The sequence below is a fragment of the Ruditapes philippinarum genome, unplaced genomic scaffold (genome assembly GCF_026571515.1).
Source record: "Ruditapes philippinarum isolate M1 unplaced genomic scaffold, ASM2657151v2 ctg1544_1_1_1_1, whole genome shotgun sequence".
Taxonomy (NCBI): Eukaryota; Metazoa; Mollusca; class Bivalvia; order Venerida; family Veneridae; genus Ruditapes; species Ruditapes philippinarum.
In genome coordinates, this window is record NW_026866414.1 from 13,662 (window position 1) to 38,980 (window position 25,319).

The 25,319-nt window shown below is 32.1% G+C and overlaps 2 protein-coding genes across 2 annotated transcripts in view; one reads left to right on the forward strand and one right to left on the reverse strand.

Annotated features, from left to right (window-relative positions):
- The first annotated feature begins 3,835 nt into the window (after window positions 1–3,835).
- LOC132732409 (octopamine receptor beta-3R-like) lies at window positions 3,836–6,890 on the forward strand. The gene has a single exon (XM_060718824.1). The coding sequence runs from the start codon at window positions 3,836–3,838 to the stop codon at window positions 4,961–4,963; it is 1,128 nt and encodes a 375-aa protein (XP_060574807.1). The 3' UTR covers window positions 4,964–6,890.
- A 453-nt stretch (window positions 6,891–7,343) lies between these two features.
- Window positions 7,344–25,319, reverse strand: part of LOC132732410 (spectrin beta chain-like) — a 32,726-nt gene continuing 14,750 nt past the window's right edge. Inside the window, exons 3-20 of the mRNA XM_060718826.1 lie at window positions 24,526–24,693; window positions 22,288–22,404; window positions 21,683–21,759; window positions 17,744–17,824; window positions 17,108–17,223; window positions 15,858–15,970; window positions 15,091–15,278; window positions 14,395–14,577; window positions 13,891–13,933; window positions 13,429–13,560; window positions 12,641–12,723; window positions 11,803–11,941; window positions 10,876–11,084; window positions 10,179–10,356; window positions 9,671–9,871; window positions 8,803–9,012; window positions 8,290–8,394; window positions 7,344–7,496 (exon numbers count right to left, since the gene is read on the reverse strand). Of these exons, the coding sequence (XP_060574809.1) occupies window positions 7,344–7,496; window positions 8,290–8,394; window positions 8,803–9,012; window positions 9,671–9,871; window positions 10,179–10,356; window positions 10,876–11,084; window positions 11,803–11,941; window positions 12,641–12,723; window positions 13,429–13,560; window positions 13,891–13,933; window positions 14,395–14,577; window positions 15,091–15,278; window positions 15,858–15,970; window positions 17,108–17,223; window positions 17,744–17,824; window positions 21,683–21,759; window positions 22,288–22,404; window positions 24,526–24,693 (2,496 nt within the window). The remainder of the gene's footprint in view (window positions 7,497–8,289; window positions 8,395–8,802; window positions 9,013–9,670; window positions 9,872–10,178; window positions 10,357–10,875; window positions 11,085–11,802; window positions 11,942–12,640; window positions 12,724–13,428; window positions 13,561–13,890; window positions 13,934–14,394; window positions 14,578–15,090; window positions 15,279–15,857; window positions 15,971–17,107; window positions 17,224–17,743; window positions 17,825–21,682; window positions 21,760–22,287; window positions 22,405–24,525; window positions 24,694–25,319) is intronic.

Here is a 25,319-nt window from a genome sequence, read left to right on the forward strand (position 1 = left end):
TATTGATCGGAAACCGTTTTTGCTTACAAGGTCAATGTGACCTTGACCTTTGACCCTTGACCCCAAAATCAATAGGGGTCATCTACTGGCCATGACCAATCACCATACCAAGTTTGAAGTTCCTAGGCCTAAGGGTTCTTTAGTTATCACTCGGAAACCATTTGGTCTACGGACCGACGGACCGACAAGTGCAAAGCAATATACCCCCTTTTCTTCGAAATGGGGGCATAATTATGTTATATAAATCCCAGATGATTAATGTGAACTAAAAAAGGAAAGTCTACTTAAAAACCAATGTTTATATGACTTGAGTGTTGTTATATTTTTCTGGTCCTTCTGGATCATTGATTCCAGCACTTTTATGTGTTGAAAATGGAGTACCGCTCAAGCCTGTGCTAGGGTCCTTAATAATATTTTATTGCATATATAAATACACATCAATTCATTTATATCAACAAAATTACACAATATACAAAAGGGTTGGGCCAAAAGTTTTTACAACATTATCATGGGCCCTACTAGGGGTCCTAAGAGGGCATGAGGGATGTGGCACTCTTTCATTATCCCTAATGTACAGACTCAATCAAACTGAGTCTGCAATTTTCATGTAATTTTGCAGTTTTTAATGCTTCCAAGGGATCACTTTTTTCCAAGATATTTAAAAGTGTGAAATTTGTGGAGAATTGATTATACAATAAAATGCATGTTGTCAATCTCATTCTAAATATAGCTTTTCACAAATACCCTATGCTTCTTAATTACTAAAATCAGCTTATAAAATTACAACTTTATTACAGATTTAATCAGTTTAAACTAAGATGTTCAAAGAATTTGTTTGCCTCTAAGTTTTAGTCAAGTTCTATACATCATAGAAAATAGTAAAGATAAAATCTTTAATATCATCACATGTCTAAGACTTCTACTTTCAATTAAATTAGGAAATGTAAATAATTTACGCATAATTATAATAATAATTATGCTCAGAGACATTTTCTGCTAGTTCAATGCGTATCATGTTGACAAAAAATTCAAGATCAAAATCTTCTATCACCATTAAATTTTATATTTATCTAGATATTCAAAACTGAATCATAACAAGGAAGTAATGGCAACAGCTTTCTGCTACAGTAATAGCCAGATCAGCCCTTACACTACTGAAGTTTTTTTAAACACTTCACCAGCCCAGCTTCTATTTAAGAGCTGTTGAATAGTTAGTTTAGTCCTCAACTACTGAAATTTTGAAACCAACTTTAGCCAGCTTCCATTTTAGAGCTGCTGAAGTATCAAATTAGCCCTTCCATTTACTGAATTTTTCAAACAGACCTCACCAGCTCCCATTTCAGATCTTTGTTAGGAATTTTGTGATTTTAAAGGGACTCCACTGAGGTTTTTTGACATGTCAGGACTGAATTTTTTTTTGTCATGATAACATTTCATTTATATAGATCATTGGCTCAGAATAATTTTTTTTATGTGAAATTTTTTGCAAATCTCTCAAAAGTCTTAAATCTGGCTATATGAATGGCACAAAAACACAACTTTAAATTGATTTCTGAGAATTTATCTTAATTATCTCTTGCATATATTTTTCTGTTTCAAGTGCCCCAGCTGATTTATGTCAGAAATGAAAATAAATAAATAAATTTCTCCTTAATGAACATTAGAACAATTTTGCAAAATTTTTGTCCAAATCTACAAAATATTTAAATGAAACACCCATAAAAATAATAAAATATTTCCTGGCTGATATCAAATTTGAAGATTTTTATTAACTTGAAAACATATCAAGACGCCATCACCATCTTCATTTCATTATCTAGTCATCTTTTATCATTTGACACTGAACATGAATATACATCTGCTCAAGTGTGAAGAAATTAAAATATTGTGACATATAAAGAAATGTATAAATTGATAAATTAAATTCACAATCCAAACTGACATCTTAAATTTTAAATTATGCTATAATTCACTATTTCTACAACCTATTACTTCAACATCGACATGACATTGAAGGTAATTTCTATATAGGAATACTATCAAATTAATGTATAAGGCTAGATTAACACATAACCTGTTGAGTTTCTAAAAAATGGACTTGTTTGGAACTGTTCATTACTAATTTTTGGAATACCAAAAATATGTAAAATCACTAAATTTGTACATTTGTGTCATTATTTTACAAATAAGAACAACAAATTATCTGGAATGAGGAAGTGTGCTGCATTAATTGAAGCCCTCAGAATGATTAGGTGTAACAAAATTAATTCTTTAAAAATTACAGGATATAGAGTAAATTAAATGATTAAAACAGTATAGTTTCCAGTTCAAAATCATAAATCAGTTAATTAAATGATAATATAACATGATATTTACATAATAATTACAGCCAACTGGAACAGATAATCGGTTATCAATATTTTCAATACAAGGTTAGTTTAGTTTACTTAGCTACGTTGATATTATGGAATATCTGGGCTATATCGAAAGAAAAAAAAAACAACAACAAGAAAACAATAAAATTACATCATTTCAGATTCCAAAGGGTAAGCAAAACTGTTTGCTTTTCAGCCAGTACAAACTTTAAAAAAAATTCCGTACACATGATAAATGTACCAAAAAGAGGTCAAAATATGCAAAAATAACCCTTACTGTGTAATAGCCATTCATTAGATATATGTTGATCAGTACTGCAAAAATCAGTCAACAATGGCACATTACATGTAAATCAATCATTACTTGAAATCTTTTTTTTTTTTTAGAATCCTAGTACATTATTTTCAAAAGTTTGATTTTCTTGAAATATTTCAAATTATCTGAGGGCATGGAGCTTTAACCTGCTTGAACCAAAAGTACCAAGCCCTTTGCCATCAGTAAAGAGCCTGGCCAGTATGCACATCTGTGGCAGCTCAATTTTTGTACTGGTTTGTTTTTTCATTACTAGTGTGTTCCACATTAAATGGACTGTTCCAAGTTCAAAGTACACAAATTCAGCAAGTTAAGGGATATCTGTATAAAAGTACTGAAATCAATGTCAAACCGAATAATTAGGCAAGTTAGGTAAATCATATAAACTAACCTGTCTCAATATGGCTGACATAGAAAAGGTTTCACAACTGCTACTATTCCAACAGTTAATTAAATGAAATCTCAAATGTCTTATTATTATCATTAATGTATAATGACATGGACCAATGATAAATGAAACTAATTTCATTCATTTCTATTTGTTAATTTTCTTGCAAATAAAATGACCTTCTGACCACTGATGGAAACAAAACATAGGTTTGAATACATTTTATTCCATAATATTAATACTTAGACACTCTGGCTGAATTTGTTTTTATAATAAATATTAATTTTTGAGCATCTGACTTGAAAAGAAAATTGAACAATTTATCATTTTTGAAATGATTTTTTACTGGCAACAGCACTAATGTATTTCCCAAGATAATGGTGATTTAATGATAATTTAAATTAATTGTTTTAGGTGGTCACATTCATATAACTGTGTTAAACATATAGTGAATATTGTAATTCTTATTTCAGGATAATGACTTTGTTCTGACATTCAGAATGATTGGCGAAAAACTCTACATTTGATGGAAATACAAGCCAAAGTGTATTAGGTGAAGAAGTAGATCAATTCCACCTGAGGAATACCTATGAAAATGTTTTGCCATTTGTTCCTTATCATTATTATGCTGACATCCATATTCGGAAATGGAGCTGTAATAGCAGTAATCTGCCTGAACAGACACAATGCGGAAAGAAGTTTCAAATCTTCTTTATTGTCAACCTAAGTGTCACGGATCTACCAACCACTTTACTTGTTATGCTGAGTGCCTCGTTGGCTTTGATAACGGACGAATGGATATTTGGACGACATTGGTGTGATTTCATCTGTGCTACTAACTACTGCTTGATCATTGTTTCAATGTTAACACTTTGCTGTATCAGCATAGATCGTTACCATGCCGTCATGCATCCTTTATCCTACCCTTTATTCGTCACTAGAAAGAGGATGGTGATGGTCATTGCCTTTACATGGATTCAAGGGATTACATTTGGAATAGCTCCATCTATAGCAGGATGGGTGGCATTTGATTACTGGGAAGCTATATGTGCCATACAATGGCATAATTACAGACCGGACTCCATCATTTACGTCGTACTTGCTTTTCTCCTTTGCTTTCTCATACCTGGAATTGTACTGATCTACTGCTACTCAAAGATTCTACAGGAAGTGAAAAAACAAAAAGCTCAGGTGGCAATTAACACAACAGGAGATTCCAGGGCGCATGAGAAAAATAAGCGCAAAGTCTCAGATCGCTCAAAAATTGTATGGAGTTTACTTGTGGTTGTTTTCGCATATTTCGTTTGTACAACTCCTTTTAGTGTGACTAAGTTAATTAAAGTGTTAGCAAATGGTAAGGATCCCATTCCTGGACCAGTGAATCTCTTATCTGCACTTTTAGGGTACGTAGCCAGTGCAATCAACCCACTCATTTACGGAATCTTCCGGAGAGATTTCAGGACAGCATATAAACACTTACTCTACTCTGTTTTTCTGCATGAAAAGTTCCCAGACAAATTTTCCTCAGATACACGCAGCCAAACTGGGAACGGGACTATATCTCATGCAAACAACCTTACAATAAATCACGAGCATGACAACCAGATAGCGACACTTGAACATGCACTGGAGGAGTTACGTAATTCCTCAATGTTACCAAAGAGCCATGAATGTTCGCCAAAAAATGTCAGATTTTTACCAAGTGTGGAGGTCAAATCACCAACATTTGGTAAAGACACATGCTTTACTGAGTTAAACTCTGAAAAGCCTCACCTAAATGCTGTTGGTCACAATATAGAGAACGGTAAAAGAGCATCGAGTGCTCTTTCCTGCAAACATGTCATGGTAAAATCTGTAAATGGATCCACAGATATTGAAGAACCATAGTGAATATATATCAGGGAAATATCAGCAAGAAAACCGTAACAAATATAACCAGTGCTGCCGGTCCCTAGATAAGTGAACTATCTGAATAAAATCAAACTTTAGAAAAATATGTTCCAAGAGTTTAAGAAGCATACAAAATTTAATATTTACAATACATTTTACAGCCCTTTGTAATTAATATTAATGACTTTACTATTTCTTTTACCAAACCTCTACCCTGTTTAAATAAAAGAGTTAATTGGTCATATTTTAGGGCTATTTTTGATCTGTAGTTTGATGCAATTTATGTAACATATTCTTGGCTCAACATGCCTTATGTAAGCTTTAACTATATACTTTGTCAATAATTTCACAGTATTTTAGCATTCAAAAGCCAACTTGAGTACTTCACTTATTAAGTTGTCTTATGTTTAACATGAAGGCATGGCATTAATAAAGGGCACATTTTAATCGCATTGATCGAAAAAAACATTTTCTAAAAATTTGACCTCAAAAATGGTATAAATCTGTTTTAATTGCTTACTTATTTGTGATATCTAGAGGGAATATTTACTGTTTCTGTGGCGGGAATGAATAAGTCAAGATCAAAACATCTCATTAGTACATTTATTATATAACAAGAAAGCCTCTGCAGCCATTTAAAAAGTTAGGGAAACAAGAAGGAAAAAAACAAAGCACAGGATGTGTAGTAAGACAGAAAACAGTAGGTGGAAATAAATCAACCATTTCCAATATGGAGACTAAATTAGATTTGGTGGACTTTGGTGTCACATTCAGGTCATTTTACATTGTGTTAAAGATATGTTGAAAAATGTTTTAAAATATTTGATATCTTTAAGTCAGGGATGAAATTTTCTATGTAAAAAAGTGGTATAAACTTTAAATAATTATAATAGAGGTATGCTACATGCCCAAAGAGAATATTTCATGGTGCTATACTAGTATATAATAAAATCTTTGTGCGACACACTTTGACCTTGAACTTTTAGGAGAACAAGTGGCACAAGTGATGAACCTTTGCCAACAGTATAAAGCCAGGTCAGCCTGCACATCCTGTAGTCTGACCTTACTTTATACTGTTGACTGCCTTCACATTTTAATCTTGATATCCCTAAAGTTGACAATGGACTGTCCCAAAACTGGAAGCTGGACAAGTTCATTAAGTTTTACAAGATAAGCAACATTTATTTACAGGTAATTGTAAACTATTGTTCTTTTGGCAGATAAGAAATAAAAATTTATATTTTAAGCTGCAGGTCACTATGACCTTGACCTCTTGACCCTTACTACAATTACATTCCGAAGGTCTTTTCCTTAATTCTAATGTTAACTCTGTTACCTAGATTCTGTAACTGCATATCATATTATTTTAGTTCCAAGGACTATAAAGTGATTTTCAACTAAAAAATTTAACAAATAATTTGGATCTAAAATAGGTGCAAGGTCAGTAAACAAGATGCAAGGTCAAGAAACTTATTCTTTGTAAAGTATATGCAGATAGAACTAATCTTGAGAAAGTGGCAACAACAGATAAAAACACTCAAACGACGCCTTTAATGACATGTGGATAGTTGTAATTAATATATTGCATGTGCATACTTAATCTTCAACTCAAATGAGAATATAATGTTTATAGTTTATACAGCAACATGCTTATCACCATCCCTGTACATTATCTACAATTCTTGCAATATGTAACAACTTCAGATAACTGATGATATTGATCTCCCAACATTTTGCTCAGAAATGTTTCTATTCAACTGTAAACTGGTTGTTATATTATTTATTTTTTTCAATAGTGCTATGTTTTTTGTTGTTGTTATCCCAGACAACCCTGAAGAGGTTGTGATCTAAAGAACAAGTTGTTTTTTATTGTTTGTGCTTTCATGACTATTTTTGTTATATTTTGTATAATAAATGTAATTACTGAAAAGAACTGTCTTGGGTTTGTTTATAATATTGTTTAATGGTAACTACACCGACAAAAAGTACACATAACAGGAAAATTAAATGATTACGTCCCCTTTCTCTATAATATAGCAGAGCCAGAAAAAAATGATTATCCCCCTTGCCTTTTATAATTATCAAGCAAACTGTTACAGAAATAATTTAATTATTACTATACAGTTATGCAAAAAGGAAATAAAAATGATTTTAACTATTCCTTCTCATAAGTCCTGTAAACAATGCAAAAACCTAACTATTATTTACTCCTTTTTTTCATATATTAATGAAACCATGTCAGAACAATACAACAATTACCTCCCTTTATAACTATAACAATGCAAACACGGTCAAAAACATTCACTTATTACTTCCCTTGCCTAAAAAGTAGTGCAGACAATGCCAGAAACGGTTCACTGATTACTTCCCTTGTCTTTTATAGTAATGCAAACAATGCCAGAGAAAACAATTCTATGATTACCTCCCCTTTTTCTATCGTCATCCCCTGTCCTCTGTAAGTGTAAGCAGCTTTCACTTGCGGTATTTTACGAGTTTCTACATAATCTTGTAACACTTCCTTCTCATGTATCTGCAATGAAATCATTATGCAGCCATATCAAATTAACATTCAAATTTTCAAATTTTATTATCAATGGTTATGCATAAACAATTATACAATATGTGTTCCCCTGTATATGATAAAGAACTCATAATAAATATCATCATTATTATTTTTTGCAAGCAAACCAAATTTCATCCTGCTTAAGATCAAAGTTTTAAGGAATGTATAAATGTTTGGGTTTTTTTATATACAATTTGATAAAATAATTTCATATCAAGGTCAACCATAAAATTTGTATGAAGTTAGCACATGCAATATTTAAACAGAAAAAAAAAATGCTTTCAGTTTTGCAAGTAAACAAAACAATCTTTGTATGTTAAATTTAAGTGTATGCCACATTAAACTTGTTCAAATGAACTGTAACAGACTGTGTTTACCGCCCCTAGGGATGACACTCCTATTGATATGATGATGATCAAGCTGTTGACCATTTTACTACATCTGGCACATTAAACAAGGGAGACAATTCTTTCAAAAATCTTACCCTCACAGACAATATGATTCAATCAAGAGAGTTGTCTTTTCTTTGATACTTTTAATAATTATCCAGTCTACACTTAACCCTAAGAAAGTTATTTTTCTCATTAATTATCCCTCTAATAACAAGCAGATGATGAATATCTATGCAATTTTTGTATTTTAATAACAAACCCCTTAAACTTGGAATGGAATGTTCCAAATTCAAATCAGGGCAAATTTATAACACAAATTCATCTGATTAAGTGTTTGAAAGATGTAAATATATAACATCTAGGATTACCTCTTCAACATCAATCTCATGAGGTCTTTCAACAACTTCATCTTCATACATTTCATCATCTGACTTCTGTCCATTCTCAGCTGGTTTAAACTTTTCGAGACTTATCTGAAATAAGAATAATGAATAGTGTGCTGAAATTTTTTTTGTGATATTCACCTTTGAAATATAAGTTCACTTGAAAGATGTTTTAAAGACAGTATCAAAAGCAAATTAAACAAAGATCAGTATAACTATGTTACATTAATTTTATTTACTATTCAGTCAGCATTTATTTTGAAATTTTTCCTATAAACGATGAATGGCATTGTCTAGCTTGAAAGATGGTCAAGTAAATTTTTAGTTATTTACCACGGTCAAGGTTCAGCAGGTAATGCAAGGTATCAGAACATACTTGAGGCATTTGAGGTAAAAATTTCAACAGAATGATGCAATTTCTTTTCATCACTCTGTTCTAAAATTTACTACAAAATGCTGAGTCTGTTTTGCAGATCACCCTAAAAGAGGTTAACTTACATTATGTTCACTGGCAGCCTTTGTCATTAGTTGAGCAAGTTCATCGAGTCTCTTAATCTCACTACCAAATGTTTTGATCTCACCCTCCAGTCTGTTGTGTCGGGACAGTAAAGTCTGAGCACTGCCCTCGTCCTTACCATAATCATCACTTGTTACCAGTGGCATCTTCTCCTTCATCCAAGATTCTGCTTCATTAGCATCAGCATAATACTGTAAACAATGTCAACATAATACTGAAAACAATGTCAACATGATACTGAAAACAATGTCAACATACTGAAAACAATGTCAACATAATACTGAAAACAATGTCAACTTAATACTGAAAACAATGTCAACATACTGAAAACAATGTCAACATACTGAAAACAATGTCAACATACTGAAAACAATGTCAACATAATACTGAAAACAATGTCAACTTAATACTGAAAACAATGTCAACTTAATACTGAAAACAATGTCAACATACTGAAAACAATGTCAACATAATACTGAAGACCAACAGTGACATCATAATAGGGTGCTGTACCCTCAAAATTGCATAATAACATTTCTTTCCTGATTTTGATAATCATGTTCAACATTTCAATTCAAAAGTTATTTTAAATTCCTCTATCAAAGGACAGAGTAATTGTCCTAAAAACCGCTTTTACCATTGACCTAAAATGCTTAGTGTCACCACAATGTACATAGTAATAACATGCTAATTTCCCTAAAATCACTTTAGATGGCCTGTAGACTTACTTATTACAAATTTTATCATGACATCCCAAAAATTGATCATGTACAAACATTGCACAAATTTAGTAGGTTAAGGGTTAAACAGAGGTAAAATTTATTTTTTACAAAGGTAGACAACTTTTACCTGGTGAGCTTCAATGCCATCCTCTAGTTTAGTTCTCCTTGTAGCTGCCAGTTCTTGAAGCTGTTTCCATTTATCCATCAAGGATTTGATACGGGAGCCAATCTCTGATCGAGCACTGTGTCCCGTGTTCACCAAGTCCTGGCCTTTACCACACACCTGTTCACATACTGGGAACCGGCCTGCCATTTCAGCTTCAACTTGCTGTAAATTTAAAATTTCATCATTTTCTTAATTAATGTTGTTGTTTTTTCAAGTTAAAATATTCAAGTCAAACAATAATAAGGTGCAAAAGATCCAAAGGAAGGGGTTTTTTTTAACAAATGATACATTTTTCTTATTTTGTACAGAGTTTCATTCAATATTCATAATGAAATATGATTTTAGTTGAAAATTTTGGATGTGTGAAAGATTTTTTTTCAAAAGGAATGACATAGATTTAGATAGCCTGAATGCAGTAATCTTGATTATTTCCAATAAAATAACATCATTAACACCAAATCCTCCATACCTCATGCCGTTTAAGAAGAACACATGCGGCATTGAGATCTTTGCCAATATCTGTCTGTTTTACAATCCCTATCTTTTCTAGCACCCATCTTTCCTCTTCCTCTGAGTCTTGTAAAAACTGAAAATATGCCTTCGCTACTTCAAGGTTCTTCTTACGCTTTGTGCTTAAATTGTTCACCCTGAAAGTAAAATAATCAAGAATGCTTTAATAGTTTCATACAAAGATTCTTCTAAAGCTCTACTTTTAAAGTTAGGAACATAGGGAAAGAAATCCAGTCTTTTGAGATTCTGGAATGGATATATGTCATTAAACATTTTAAAGGTTATACGGCATGATCAGCTTTCAAGCATTACTATTTGAAGAAAACCTCGGCCATAAGAGAGCACCGGAGTAGCGCTACTGGTCTTCCTAAAATTAGCTGAATTGCTTTCGTATAACAAAGGATTGAAGGTCTCTTGATTGTTTCAAACCTACAGCAGTGCACCACAACCTCTCAGCCTCAGAAGCCCATTTATGAAGCAAGTCCATCTAAATTTGAAATATTTTCACAGAAAAAAATAATGCTTTAGTTGTATATAATCCCCAAACCACTGTAACCCATCCTAATTTCTAACAATAAATTAACATCAATATTGTTAATATCTGCTTAATAACAACACCCAACGCTATTTCTATGGAAACTGACGGTACTGCTTACTTTTCTAATTCTGAATTGAGAGTATCTAATCTTTGATCAAGGACTTTCATCTCTGGATGGTTTGGATCTGCGTATGATTTTGACCGTCTGTTGAGATTCCGAACTCGTTTGGCAAGAGAATGGAGTTGTGATTCCTGTAGACTATGTTGCTGTAGGTACTCCTCCACCGCCAGCAGGTGCTTCCCACAATCCTCTAACTTCACCTTATTCTAAACATGAAAAATTCAGATACAGAATTATCAAGAATTTAAATATCGAGCAACTTAAAAATTCAGTTGAATTATTTAAAGTTCATTTACTGAGCAACCAACATTCAATTCTCAAGCTAACAAAAATTCAGTTATTGAACTATCAAAAATTCAACTCAAAAATTCAACTATGAAGATGTCTTGTTTGTTTGTTTCATTTTACACCTTTTTCCAACAGTATTTCAGTCATATAGGCGGGTAGTTTCCTAACCATCGTACCTGGAGAGTTACACCAGTACTAGACTACCTTCCTCCGCGCTAAACTACCAAAGCATCTCCCAGGGATCGAACCCACGCCAGAGAGGTAACTGGATTAGAAGTCATCGACTCTAACCCCTCGACCACGGAGGCGGTATGAAGATGTCACAATTCATTTATTGAGCTTGAAAATTTCCGAGTTATTAAAATCAAAGACTGTCAATAAACCAATTATAATGATTAACTAAAAATGTTTTGAATTGTAAAATTTAAGATAAATACAATATAGGAGACGTTTTAACTATGTTTGATAATCAATTTTGCATTTTCACATGCAATCATATTTTGGGTACTGGTACATGTAATCTGTTCTAAGACAAAATAAATTTGAACATTTCATCCATTTCAAATGGTTTAAGACTGATCTTTTCATCCAGTGTTATTTCCTATTCACTTTGAAACTTGACAAAAATATAAATACCTCCACTTCTTTCAACTCTTCTTGTATAGTTTCAATTTCTCTGAACATTGCCATTAAATTATTAAATCCTGCTAGTGTAAGTTTCCTCTGTTCTAATTTGTCCAACAGCTCCTGCCATTTCAGTCTAATATAGTCATCTCTAAAAGTATAAAACAATTTCATAGTTTGTCCTAGGTTTTTATTTGTTTGCTTTCCTGGATAACTCACCAGCAATTACCAATTATTCTTCAAGTGAATAACTATAATCTTACATGATTTCTGAATAAGTGGTGAACAACAAATGACTGTTAAATTCAATGTCCATGATAAATTATCACAAAGAAATTTTGCCATGCCAAAGGGATCCAACCAGAGACCTATTGATTTTAGCTGACAGTTGAAACTAAGGGATGCATTCTGATGTTGATATGACACATCTTATTGTCAGGGAAAGCAAAAAAATCTATTTTAGCCTAGTGACCTTGAGCTTTATCCAATTATTATTTGTTTTTCTAGTTAATCAAACCATATCATCTTTCCTGGATAGCTTACTAGTGAATACCAATTTCTCTGCAAAAGTGACCGACTACTTATCCAACATGACTATTAGACGCAATGACCTAGATCAACCGTCACCAGAGGATGGAGCCAGCAATCTTTGGGGTGACTAATCTGATACTCCCTATAATGAGCTAGAGGGGTGGATCAATTAATTTGAAACCCCACTAAACACACCAGACATGTGTACGCCGTGTAACGCCTTTGAAACCTCACAACATTTTAGGGACAGTCCGGCACAAACGTATAAATCCACGTATATTCTGAAAATAGACAAAGACTATCTAAAACTGTGTCTTACTTTTTCTGTACTGCTGCCTTCTGATGATAATTTCCTTGAACCAGTTCTACAGCTAATGTATTTAATGCCTTGTATCTGTCTTTCTATAAATAAAACATATAAAATATGTACTTTAATCTGCAATACAACAATTGGTAAATCAGTGTACTTGATTTCATCAAATCTGCCAAATTTTTACTCCTTTCTACATTGTATTTGTGTAGAAAATGTTATCTAAAATGATGTACAGTTCTAAGTAAAATTTCTATTCCATTCTAAAGACACATAATTATTTAGTATTTGACAGAAATTTTAGAAAAATAAATCATGTTTTACTACCACTACAATTGAAGGAATTAAAATATATTTAATTTGAAACAAAGTAATATGTGCTCATTAAACATGATCTCCAACCTCATTAATGGCCTCAAAGAAAGTTAACAGTATAAATGGATGAATTAGAACATCTTTAAATTCTCAGTCCTGGTTGACTAGAAACCACACAAGAAATTCTCAGTACATCCTGAATGGAAACCATATGTGAAAATCTCAGAACTTGTTAAATGAATATCATAGATGAAAATATTAGGTATAGTGAAGTAGAAATTTCATTCAAAACTATCAGTACTGGTTGAACGGGAACAAACATACGATTTCTTTTATTTGATACATCTCATAGCATGTCTATTTTTACTTGATCATCATCCTTTTTCAGCTGAAAAAGCTAAAGGAAGATGGCAGAAATATGACGCTAACAACTTAAAATACCTCAATTTGAATTACATTTCTACCTAGATTATCATACTTACTCTGGCAAGAATTTCAGCGCTAATTGCTTCATGTTTTTTAATGGCTGCCTCAGCTTGTGCTGCATTGTTACAAACCATTTTTTCATCCAATATTTGCATCATGTCCATCAACCATGACTCTCGGATTTCAGCCTGAAAATTAATGAAATACAAACCACTTCTAAATGATGATATAATAAAATTTTAATTATTTTTATCAGTCCTACCATTTATTAGAGACATAACGATAGATTTTTTTCCTGATGTGTGCTTATTAAGTAAGTGGTAATGTCATAAATGAGATAAAGTCATATATCACTTAACTATATATAACTAATGTGCTTTATATATGTTTTAACATCTGAGGTTTAATTTTGAAGCCTGAAAAACAAATGATCTGCAGCAATTTATCAAAACTCTCCAAATAAACTGCATAAAAATAGAAATATCATAAACAATAGATCTAGGAGTCAATTTATTTACCTTTCTTCTAAATCTCTGTGCTAGCTGTTCTAATCTTTCTTGTCTGCAAAATGAAGATTACAGTATTTAAATTCTAAGCCTTTGATTGTAATTTTTCTTATATTAAACAATTTTTAAAACTCATTCATGTGCATTATATTCAATGTCAGACACCTTTCTAAAATTCATTTATTATGAGGTATAAAATCAAGTTTATAATCAATTTGCTTTTTTCTTAGTTGTTTTTACAATTAAAACTACATAATTTATCAGCAAAAACTTTATAACTATTATAAACAAACAATATCTGATTGTACCAAAACTGGGCAGGTACAAGAGCAATACTATGTCATTTTCAGTCTGTGGTAGTTACTCCCCTTTGAATGTAAAACAGTAATAAGATAAAATTTCATTTTAACAAAAAATACCTCAAAATAAGATGAGCTAATTTAACAAGTCTTATACAAATTCAAACATAGCCTTTTTAGTAAAAACTAAGTAGACATGTGGTGTATCTAACAGTACCTGATTAATTCATCTCGGAGTGAAGTTTCTCGGATGTGTTCTGATTTCTCTAGCCTCATCCAGGCACTTTCTATGTCATGAATAAGGAAGCCTTCAGGGGGATTGTATAATTTCTGTCCATTGGCTTTTAATCTGGCCTGTATGTTGAAAAATGTTGCTTCTATGTTGCCTTTCTCTCGTAACCTGAAACAAATGAAAGGGCAATATCTAAGAAACATTCTGCAAACAAAAGTCAATCTTGTAAATACTACAAGCAAGTTCCACAGAAAACAACAACAAAACTTATTCAATAAAGTATTAAATTATAAAACATTGTTCTTGAATTAGGAGATTTCACAATGATTTGCAAAAACATATTGCCAGTTCTAATGAAATTTACAATGCTGAATATAATAGTCATAGAAATTAGGTTTAATATTTAAAACCAAGAAGGGCTATTTACTAAGCAATTTCACTGACTATTGAGAATTTTACTTACTAGCCACTGAAAAAAATCTTCTAGGTTTTCTTTTTTTTAAGGAGTTATTTTTGCTGTCAGTCTAGTGCTAGATTTTATCAGTTTAACTGACAAGAAGACTCCAAGAGTCCCTTTATGCTATATTAATAAGCAAAGGTGTTGACACACAGCAAAGTAGGAATGTAACTGAACAACCTAGATCAAAAATTCATACGATATAAAGATAAAACTTATCTTACTTTGGTGGTTTTTCTACAGTTCTGTACTCTTTGAAAGAGATTAGTTCCTTCTGTATACCCTCTAGTGAGTTTGGAAAGTTTCTGTCATTAAGAGTTACTATTTTAGCTTTGATCCACTCCAGTAGAACAGTTGTAAGGCTCTCATAGTCATCTACCATCTTCTCTAGCTCTAACATTGAACCAACAATCTAAAATAATAGTAACCTCTTATAATAAAACACTTACAATAGCTTTTGACACCATTATTTACAATATTTATTTATCATTAGAAGAACTTTTCTGTAACACCAATTGGACAAAACGGTCCTATTACAACATATATTTTCTAAAATATATCTGCATTTGGTAAATAAAAATAGTAGTAATATAACATATAACTGAGAGCAAGCAAAAATAATTGAGATGCCCTTAAATTTTCTGACATGTTGAAATTGTAAAGCCTACCCGCATGTCACCCACAGTTGAAAAAAATTCTTTCCTCATATTTATCATCCCTATGGTTCAAACATTTCACCTAAAGATCTTAGAAACAAACAAAATTTTATGGTCAATCTAAGAATGCTGCAAGTTTTTACCACAAAAAGACCAAATATGATCTCAGAAATTAACAAGAGCACTGCATGCAGTGTTAACACTGGTCTGATAAAAATTCTTAGTTAAAAAGGGGCATGAATTCAAATATATTGCTTTCAGAAACATTCAAGGCAATGATTTATAAGTTAAACCCTGGGGCAAAAATCAGTTTTATCATTTGTCTCCATGGTTACCTTGGCAATTCTTTTTCCTCCAGTCATCTCACTCTTCATCTTGGCAAAATAATGATAGTAGGAAGCCACATAGGTTACAATAATCTTCTCATCCGGCTTTGGTACATCAACATCTGCAATTAATTATAGACTCTATATTATATGCTAGAAAAACTAACAATGGACTTTCACCATATGGTTTTATAAAGTGAGAGGCTGAGTGGTTAACGTTGTTGGCTTTTAAATCACTTTCCGCGCACCGCGGTGTGTTTGAACCTTGTCAAGAACTTTAAATTATTTCGTGTATAAAAACTATCCAGATAGTTTATGAAAGGGAAAGTGTGTGTAAATTCATTTTCATTGTATAATATTACATGATGATTCAGTAAAATTTACATATCAAATAATATAAAAAAAATAAAACATGAAACCTGTTGGTATATTTTATAATGTTTGCAAACCACTATTGTTACGGCTGTTATTCAATTTGAAGAAACTTTAATTTCATGTGGAGTTAAACTTGTCAATTATTAAAATGTCAGACAAGAAATACTTCTATTTGATCAACACAGAATTTTAACATTTCAAGCCATTTAAAGATAAACCCTTTTGTTTTTAGTCATTTAAAATTGATTTATTTAAAACTTTAACTTTGCTGTTTTAAAATGAAATTCACTATATATAACTATAGACAGTTCTAAATTCAAAGCAGTAAAAATCCATTTAATAAAATTAACAGAATATAAAACAAGCATACTAGGAAGAACAAATCTCAATTGCCAGGGCCATCCATAAAGTTAAATATCTATTGCAGAGCTGTTCATAAAATATCTACTCCAGGGTCGTTTATAAACTATCTATTACAGGGACGTTCATAAACTTTCTATTCCAGGGCCATTCATAAACTATCTATTCCAGGGCTGTTCATAAACCATCTATTCCAGGGCCATTCACAAACTATTCCAGGGCCGATCATAAACTATCTGCTACAGGGCCGTTCAAAAACTATCTATTACAAGACCATTCATAAACCATCTATTACAGGGCTGTTCACAGGGTTGTTCATAACTATCTATTACAGGGCTGTTCATAAATTATCAATACCAGGGCTGTTCATATACTATCTATTCCAGGGCAGTTCATAACCTATCTATTTAAGGGTCACTCATGCACTATCTATTCCAGGGCAATTCATAAACTATCTATTTCTTATAGGAGTTAAAAGTTTTGGGTCCGATTAAACCTTTATTGGGATATGGAGTAAATTTTACCTTCAGCATCAAGAATCTTGTGGATTCCAAGTTTATCATCAGCTACATTAAAGGCATTGTTCAAATTGCCAATGTGATCTGCTGGGTCTAGGTGTTCATATGCTATCAGGTCTGGTCTAAAATTTTGTAACACATAATTTTAAACATTTTATAACATGAACAGGTTTTTTTTAAAAAACATTTTATAACATGAACAGGATTTTTTAAACATTTTACAACATGAACAGAATTTTTTTTTAAAAAAATTATAACATGAACAGGATTTTTTAAACACTTTATAACAAGAACAGGATTTTTTAAACATTTTATACCCATTAAACATTTTATAAGAGTAACATGATTTTAAACATTTTATAACAAGAACATGATTTTTTTTAATTTTATAACATAAATAGGATTTTTTTACATTTATAACATGAACAGGATTTTTTTTAAACATTTCATTCCCATGAACATGATTTTTTAAACAATTTATAACATGAACAGGATTTTCCAAACATTTAATAACATGAATAGGATTTTCCAAACATTTTATAACATGAACAGGTTTTTTTTAAACATTTTTAACAAGAACAAAATTTTAAACATTTATAACACACAGGATTTCAAACACTTAATCGTAAGCAATAGTTTTACCTATGTGCGTGTATAAGAGCATTGAATCCAAGTCCATTTCTCCAACTACTTGTGAAGTTTTTAATGTCTACCCCTGGATACCTACAACATTAAATATATACAAAGTTCATTAATTGTAACTATACATACTATGTATTTATACTGTAATTAATTATTCTAAAGAAGGAATAAAAACAGAAAGTAAAATCTTAAAGTCTAAAAGTTTTGTTACAAAGCACAAACTACCAAAAAAAATACAACAGAACAAATTAATACAATAAAAAAACTAAACATTTTAAAACACTAACTTAAACTATAATTGTGAAACTATTGTGTTTTTTTCTCATTTCTTACAGCATGCAGATTATAGATAGGTACAGGGCACTGGCAGATGTAAAGCAACATGTAAGGGAATAAGGAATATACAATTTCTGTAAAACAAATAAAATATTCCATTCATTTGACATTTTTGATGTTTGGTTAACTTGTTTAGCTTCATTTTTTTTGTTCCTGCATTTAAAAGGTATGCAAGGCATTTAGGAGCAACCTAAATTCCTTTATGAAACGTTAGCTTGTGTTATCTGGGGTGCCTGCTGACTGACTGCTTTAAGACAGATAACCTGGATTCTTCAAAGTATTTAACCCTGGCAAGAAGTATCAACTTAATGTCACTTCATCAAGCCACTAGTACACATAAAACAGGAGTACAGATTGAAGGAGAGATAAAAACATGCAGATGGATGATTGATAAAATGTATTGACAATGTCATAGTTATATCCTTCTTTCTTATAACAGGGAATGAAGATGATGAATAATAATATACACGAAAATCAAACATATGTGTGGACAAACAAATCTCATACATAATGACTGGTGATTAAAATACAGAGTAAATTCAAAATGTCATCCATAATAACTGGTGTTTAAAATACAGAGTAAAATATAACAACTGGTGAGTATACATAACAATTGGTGGTTAAGTCAAAGTGAAATCAAGTTCAGTGAATTACTTATTTGTCTTTTTTATTGGGTTTTATGTCACACCAACCCTATAAAGGTTATATGGTAACTTTTTATCTTTGTTAATGAATAAAGACCCAAGTTTAGTTCTCCAAGCACTATTTCAGTCATGCGCAGACTCCTAAGTAGAACCACAGACCTTCCATAATATACCGTATTGTTTCTATTTATAGCCCCCCTTCTAATTAGCGCCCCCTGGGTGAAAAATGGAAAAAAAAATTCTTGGTAGCAGCTTGATAGCTTCCTAGTATTAGTATGTAACCAGCAGGATTCGAACCAAAACTAGAAATGTGTCCATAGGACACGGATGCCCCCACACGCCTGCACTATTCTGTCAATCTTATGACTCTAGGTCAAATATTTTTTGGACTACCTGTGCCACAAGTTGAAAACTAAAAATCAACAAAGGACCACAATTCTGTTAAATTTGGTCGCAGCAAAAATTCCTTCCTTTACTACCATCTACACATAAAGGTTTTTAATCCCTGAAAGTTTAAGCAAAATCTGCCATCCGGTTGAAGAGGAGTTGCGTTCACAAAATTTCAACATAGTATATAGTGATAATCAAAAAAGGGCCATAATTCTGTTAAATTTGGTTGCAGCTAAAAAGTCCTTCCTTTACTAGCATCTACACATTAAGGTTGTTCATCCCTGGAAGTTTAAGCAAAATCTGCCATCCGGTTTAAGAGGAGTTGCGTTCACAAAATTTCTACATTGTATATAGTGAAAAAATCAACAAAGGGCCATAATTCTGTTAAATTTGGTTGCAGCGAAAATTCCTTCCTTTACTACCATCTTCACATTAAGGTTGTTCATCCCTGGAAGTTTAAGTAAAATCTGCCATCCGGTTTAAGAGGAGTTGCGTTCACAAAATTTCTACATAGTATATAGTGAAAAAATTAACAAAGGGCCATAATTCTGTTAAATTTGGTCGCAGCAAAAATTCCTTCCTTTACTACCATCTTCACATTAAGGTTGTTCATCCCTGTAAGTTTAAGCAAAATCTGCCATCCGGTTTAAGAGGAGTTGCGTTCACAAAATTTCTACTTAGTACATAGTGAAAAAATCAACAAAGGGCCATAATTCTGTTAAATGTGGTCGCAGCGAAAATTCCTTCCTTTACTACCATCTTCACATTAAGGTTGTTCATCCCTGTAAGTTTAAGCAAAATCTGCCATCGGTTTTAAGAGGAGTTGCGTTCACAAAAATTCTACATAGTATATAGTGAAAAAATCAACAAAGGGCCATAATTCTCTTAAATTTGGTCGCAGCGAAAAATCCTTCCTTTACTACCATCTACACATTAAGGTTGTTCATCCCTGTAAGTTTAAGCAAAATCTGCCATCCAGTTTAAGAGGAGTTGTGTTCACAAGATTTCGGGACGTACGGACTGACGGACGGACGGACGGACGGACAAGTGCAACGCTATATGCTCCCACATTGTGGGGGCATAAAAAGGAAACCTGCAAATGAAATTTTAAGTCAGCATCGTCAGTGACCACTCAGCTGCCAGAAGCCCTTTACTGACTGGTATACAAATTTTTTTGGAAAACGGTTCAAAATACTGTTAAACGACTACAATTCTATAAATTTGCCTCATTATGTAAATAAATACATGCTGGCTAATAAGTTCCAGATGTAGACAAACTGGTAAAAAGATAATCTGGAAAAGGGATTTTTGTTTGACGTTACCCTCTTATTCTTTCAGCAGAAAACCTGAGTACATAATCAAGTTATTGACTATTTTATTACTCTGCTACCTTTATAAGTAAATATTGTTCTTTTGACAGGGGTGGGAGTGTTATGGTGGGAGGAGTAATAATACTTAAAGGAAAAAATTTGTTTATGAAACTCTTGGTTTCATTACAATTGGTAAACATTTCTGACATATAAATTTCTTTCTGAAATTTAATAAGCGATTTGATATCTTTATGAAGATAAGTAAGGTTTCCTTTACATTATTAAGCATGCAAAGGTTTCTTTTAAGATATTTAGCATGCAGTATTACATGTTATACAACACTAAACAGCAATAAGCAGGTGGTTAACAGTTATATAACATGTTATAATAATTAACCCTTAACCTGCTACATTTATATAATAGATTCTCCCTGCTTTAAATATTTGGCACAGTCCATTTAAAGTTGAAAGAATTTCAATCTAAAAATACCAAAATTGAGCTACCACACTATAGAGCCTAGTCAGACTGCATGGAAGCGCAGGCTGACCTGGTTATAACCTGGTGGCACAGGCTAATCACTTTCCATTCTAGCAGGTTAAGGGTTAAAAATAGTTTGGAAGGGTACTTTATATAAGATATCAATGGTGAAATAGAATTCCATTACCGTCTGTTATTTTTTTGTCAATAATAAATAGTATTATCAAAATTAGTATGCATGAACATGTACTACATAATTGTTTTCAAGATTAGTACTTCATTAATAGATAAATATGTAATTAATATGTAAATTATTTCTAACAAAAATATTATCTGCATTTTATCATGTTAGATCTTGTAATTATATTAAACAGCATGCATGTATTAATCATAATACATTTCCGTAAAGCAAATATTTACAATATCTTAATTCACTTAAGTTTGTACAGTTAATCATAATTTTCAAGAAAACAAAAATTAATTTATTAAAGAGCCAATGTTTGTCAACACAAGATCTATCACTTTTCTAATTTTTTTAAAGCTGCATGCCTCCCGATAAGCCAAACTATTTCAAGAAAATCAAATTTGACCAAAAAAAAAAAATATCACATTCTGACAGATTTTACGAAAAGTGAAACTATTTAAGATTCATTAAAATGTTAGTTCATAACGAATATGAGGCAGACATCTTTTGTTTTGAGGCGGACTAATATGCTTTTGAGACAGACACCTCCAAATGTCGACTCGCATTACACGGACATACAATAGAGTGAATTACTTACCCTGCTGTTTTTCTCTGACACCATAGCAACAGTGCATCCTTTGCTGACCTCTTTTCACTACTCTCATCATCTTCATCCTATACAAAACAAAGTAAAGTTTTTATTAATGCTAGCGGTACTGACTTCCCATTTCTACCAGTTCCAGTAGGGCAGGTAACATGATGCTCAAACTTCTTACAACAATCTATCATTAATACAAGCTCTGTTACTATTTTCTTTTGATGAAATGAAGGATGAAGATTGGTTATTACGCAACTTTTCAGCCATTCTCGAGGAAGACAGATCTCAACCAACAGTGGTTTTTCTCATTTAATAGGGAAGAGGCCTTTGCTTTTTGACTTTGGGATAAATTATCCCTAAAAAAGCTGGTGTAAGTTCAGGATTTTAGGGAAAACTGCATGATTTTAGAAAAATTATCCAGTAGGAGGATGCCTTTAATAGGTATCTGTTATATAAGGTGAAATTTCACTGACCAACCATGAAGTGATAATAGTTTATTAACAGACATCTTGGCAGGACAACCAAACTTCTCAATCATGCTCATCATAAAGGATTAGATTTCAACACTAAACTGCATTTGTAGCATCATAATAAAAACAACATACCACTTCAATTTCAATCTCCTGAATCTGAAAGCGAAGAATAATTGTCCATATAAGTCCGAGAATCAGCCGTGGGTTGCCATCCATAATATCTTCTGCTCCGATATTCTCGAAGTAAACCTGCAAGTAAGCATTGTTTTAAAAAGTTACAAAGAACAGGCATTGGGGGACATTTGAGGACATCAGGGAAAAAGTATTAAATGGCATATATAACACTTCAGTGCACCTATTTAAATAAATGTCAAAATTGCTGTTGCACATTGCATGTATTTCAGGCAGAGTTCTGAATAGAAAAGACTTCTTTCAACATCTAATATACATTTTTTGTCAATCATTTCTGTATATTTTGCAATGTTTGGACTCCCTGTCAGTACAAATGTATAAAAGAATGGAAAGTGTGGACCAAAAATGTGCACATGGCAGCTTAAACTGATCTACAGAGATAAGCCCCACATACAGTGACTGTTACTGTATTTTTTACTTTCAAACAATTCCCATACATTCCTCTGTTAGCTATCTATTATTTTTGCAACCTCATTGCACTGCACATTACAATCTGTACAAACAATTCATTTAATATAAACATCGTCAGTGTGTCAAAATTTCGACGCTTTAAATAAAAAACAATTTGAACATGGGTAGGCGTCAAAATTGTAATGTTTCCAAAATACCTATACAGGTAGGAGATAGTGTACACAGTACATTGTTATCAGATTGATTAATATTATGGCTAATGAACTCTCTCAACCCTGTAAAGAGGCAATATTTGGCTTGGCTATGTAGCCAGTATAGAGTCTGGCAAACTTGCTGTCAGACCCAACTGTTCACTATATATAATGTTTGTGCAATATAAGAATTTCTACATTGATACCTTACACTGATAATACAGTGTTCCATATTCAAGAAATGACTATTCAATTAAACAATTTCAGCAGGGTCAAGATTATGTGTTAATTTAGTAACATTGGGAATCTAAGAGTAAACAAGTTAATTAGTAATGCAATATCAACAATGATCAATCATTCATAAGTTGGTCAATACACCAAATCTACCCTACCATGATTGAAGAATACAAAATATTGCATTAACTTGACTTCATAATAGTGTTAGCATGTATCATTTATTCATAATCTAGTTTCAGAAATAGTCGACCAAAACATAATATAATATTGTATCCTTTTTCTCTTCTTTTTATTTATTAGTAACAATTTCATTGAACTAACAAGAAAATAACAAAAACAATTAGCCAAGGACTAAATTCTTCTACACAAGTCAGTATGAAAATATTCGCCAAACAAAAGAATCTCAGGGACAAAAATTAATCGTAAACAGTTAAAAAAAACCTTTATATAGTAATTTGAAATTCACTGATAAGTAAAATTGGCGACAAAGATTATAATCAAGAGCAATGTTGTATCATATTTTTAATCTGATTAATTGTATCTAAATCAATAATACACGCATGCATGTGTGATAAGTAATTTTCAATTAATGAAACTGATACGCCAATTTTATCTTAAATATTTAAATTAAAGAGGGGTTGATTGGGTTTAAAGTCAAACATATATATGAAATGCTGTAAAGTTTCCATTCAGTTTTTTGTAGAAGTACAATTCTATGTATAATGTAAAGCAAATGAAGAAGTCTGATTTTCTTTATTTGGTATACAAGGCTGAGGACAAATGGTGCTCAATTCAGCCTTGATGGTTTCTTTTTGTTTTTGTGTTATTTTTTGTTGTTGTTTTTTTTGGTTGGGTTTTGCATCACATCAACACTGTACAGGTCAGGTATAGGTGACTTTGACTTTCCAGCTTTACTGGTGGAGGAAGACCTCAGGTGCCCCTACGTGCTTTATTTCAGGCAAAAGCAGACACCTAAACAGAACCATTGATGTTCTGTAAGCTAGCTGGATAGCTTATGCACATGAAAGAATCCAAAGTTAATGGCGGGATTTGAATCAACAGAAGTGAGGGGTAAGTAGTTTGAAGTCAACAGCCTATTTGTGAACGATTTCAGTCACAAGTATGCATTTTAGTAGAACCATCAACCTACCATCAGAAAACTTCATAGCTTCCAAAAATAAGAAATTTCAAAACCCTTAGTGGGATTCAAACCGATAACAGAAAAGTGATTGAATATAATAAAATTTAGCCACTTGGCTGTTTGAGGTTAAACAAGTGATGAAATAGTAATTTTCTAAGGTAATGCTTTCCCTGCAGAGTTATGAACACTATAAATTACCTTTGTTCTGAGAAAAGTTAGACATCTGTTAATGTTTTCAGCTTTCTGTACTCTTAATATGCCTTTATTTGGTTTGCCGAGGTTCTCTCCGGATATAATCTCCAACAACTTCATGAGAATCTTTCCATCAGCGAGGTCCTTAAACAGGTCATGAATCTCCAGTCGGGCCTGAAAAAAGAAGAAAATATACATGTATTTTAACACATTACACTATAGTAACAGCTTCTTTTTCTTTTTCACTTTGTTAAGATTGTAAGATTGTTGGATATAAATCAACACTGACCTAGTTACGCAACATTGATTCCAATATTAATGGTGTTATGAGGTATGGGAGTATGCTCTATCAGCACATTGATCAGATTCTGATCAGGCAAGTATCAGGGTGTATCCTGCACATCAAGACACTACTTATTGTCACTAACAATGAAATAACAGAACAGCCTTAAGATACCTACCCTTAGGAATAAATTAATTTAACAAATAGATTCATTTCAATCTGTTTTATTCTAAAACAGTATGACATTTTTAATGCAAGTGTAGACTGACATATATACTTTTTGCGGTTTTCCTTAGATCTTACTTCATAACATTTAATTTTTACAGAAACTCCATTACCCCATAATGATGGTTTCTACATCATGAACTTGGTAATGACAACTTGCACAATAACCCTTAAAATGTCCTCTCATATTTCAGGATGGTATTACCATTAATGTGTCAGTGTGCCATTAGACTAACACAAACAAATCAGAAGCACAGACAGACAGACAGACAGAAATACAAAATACATAATG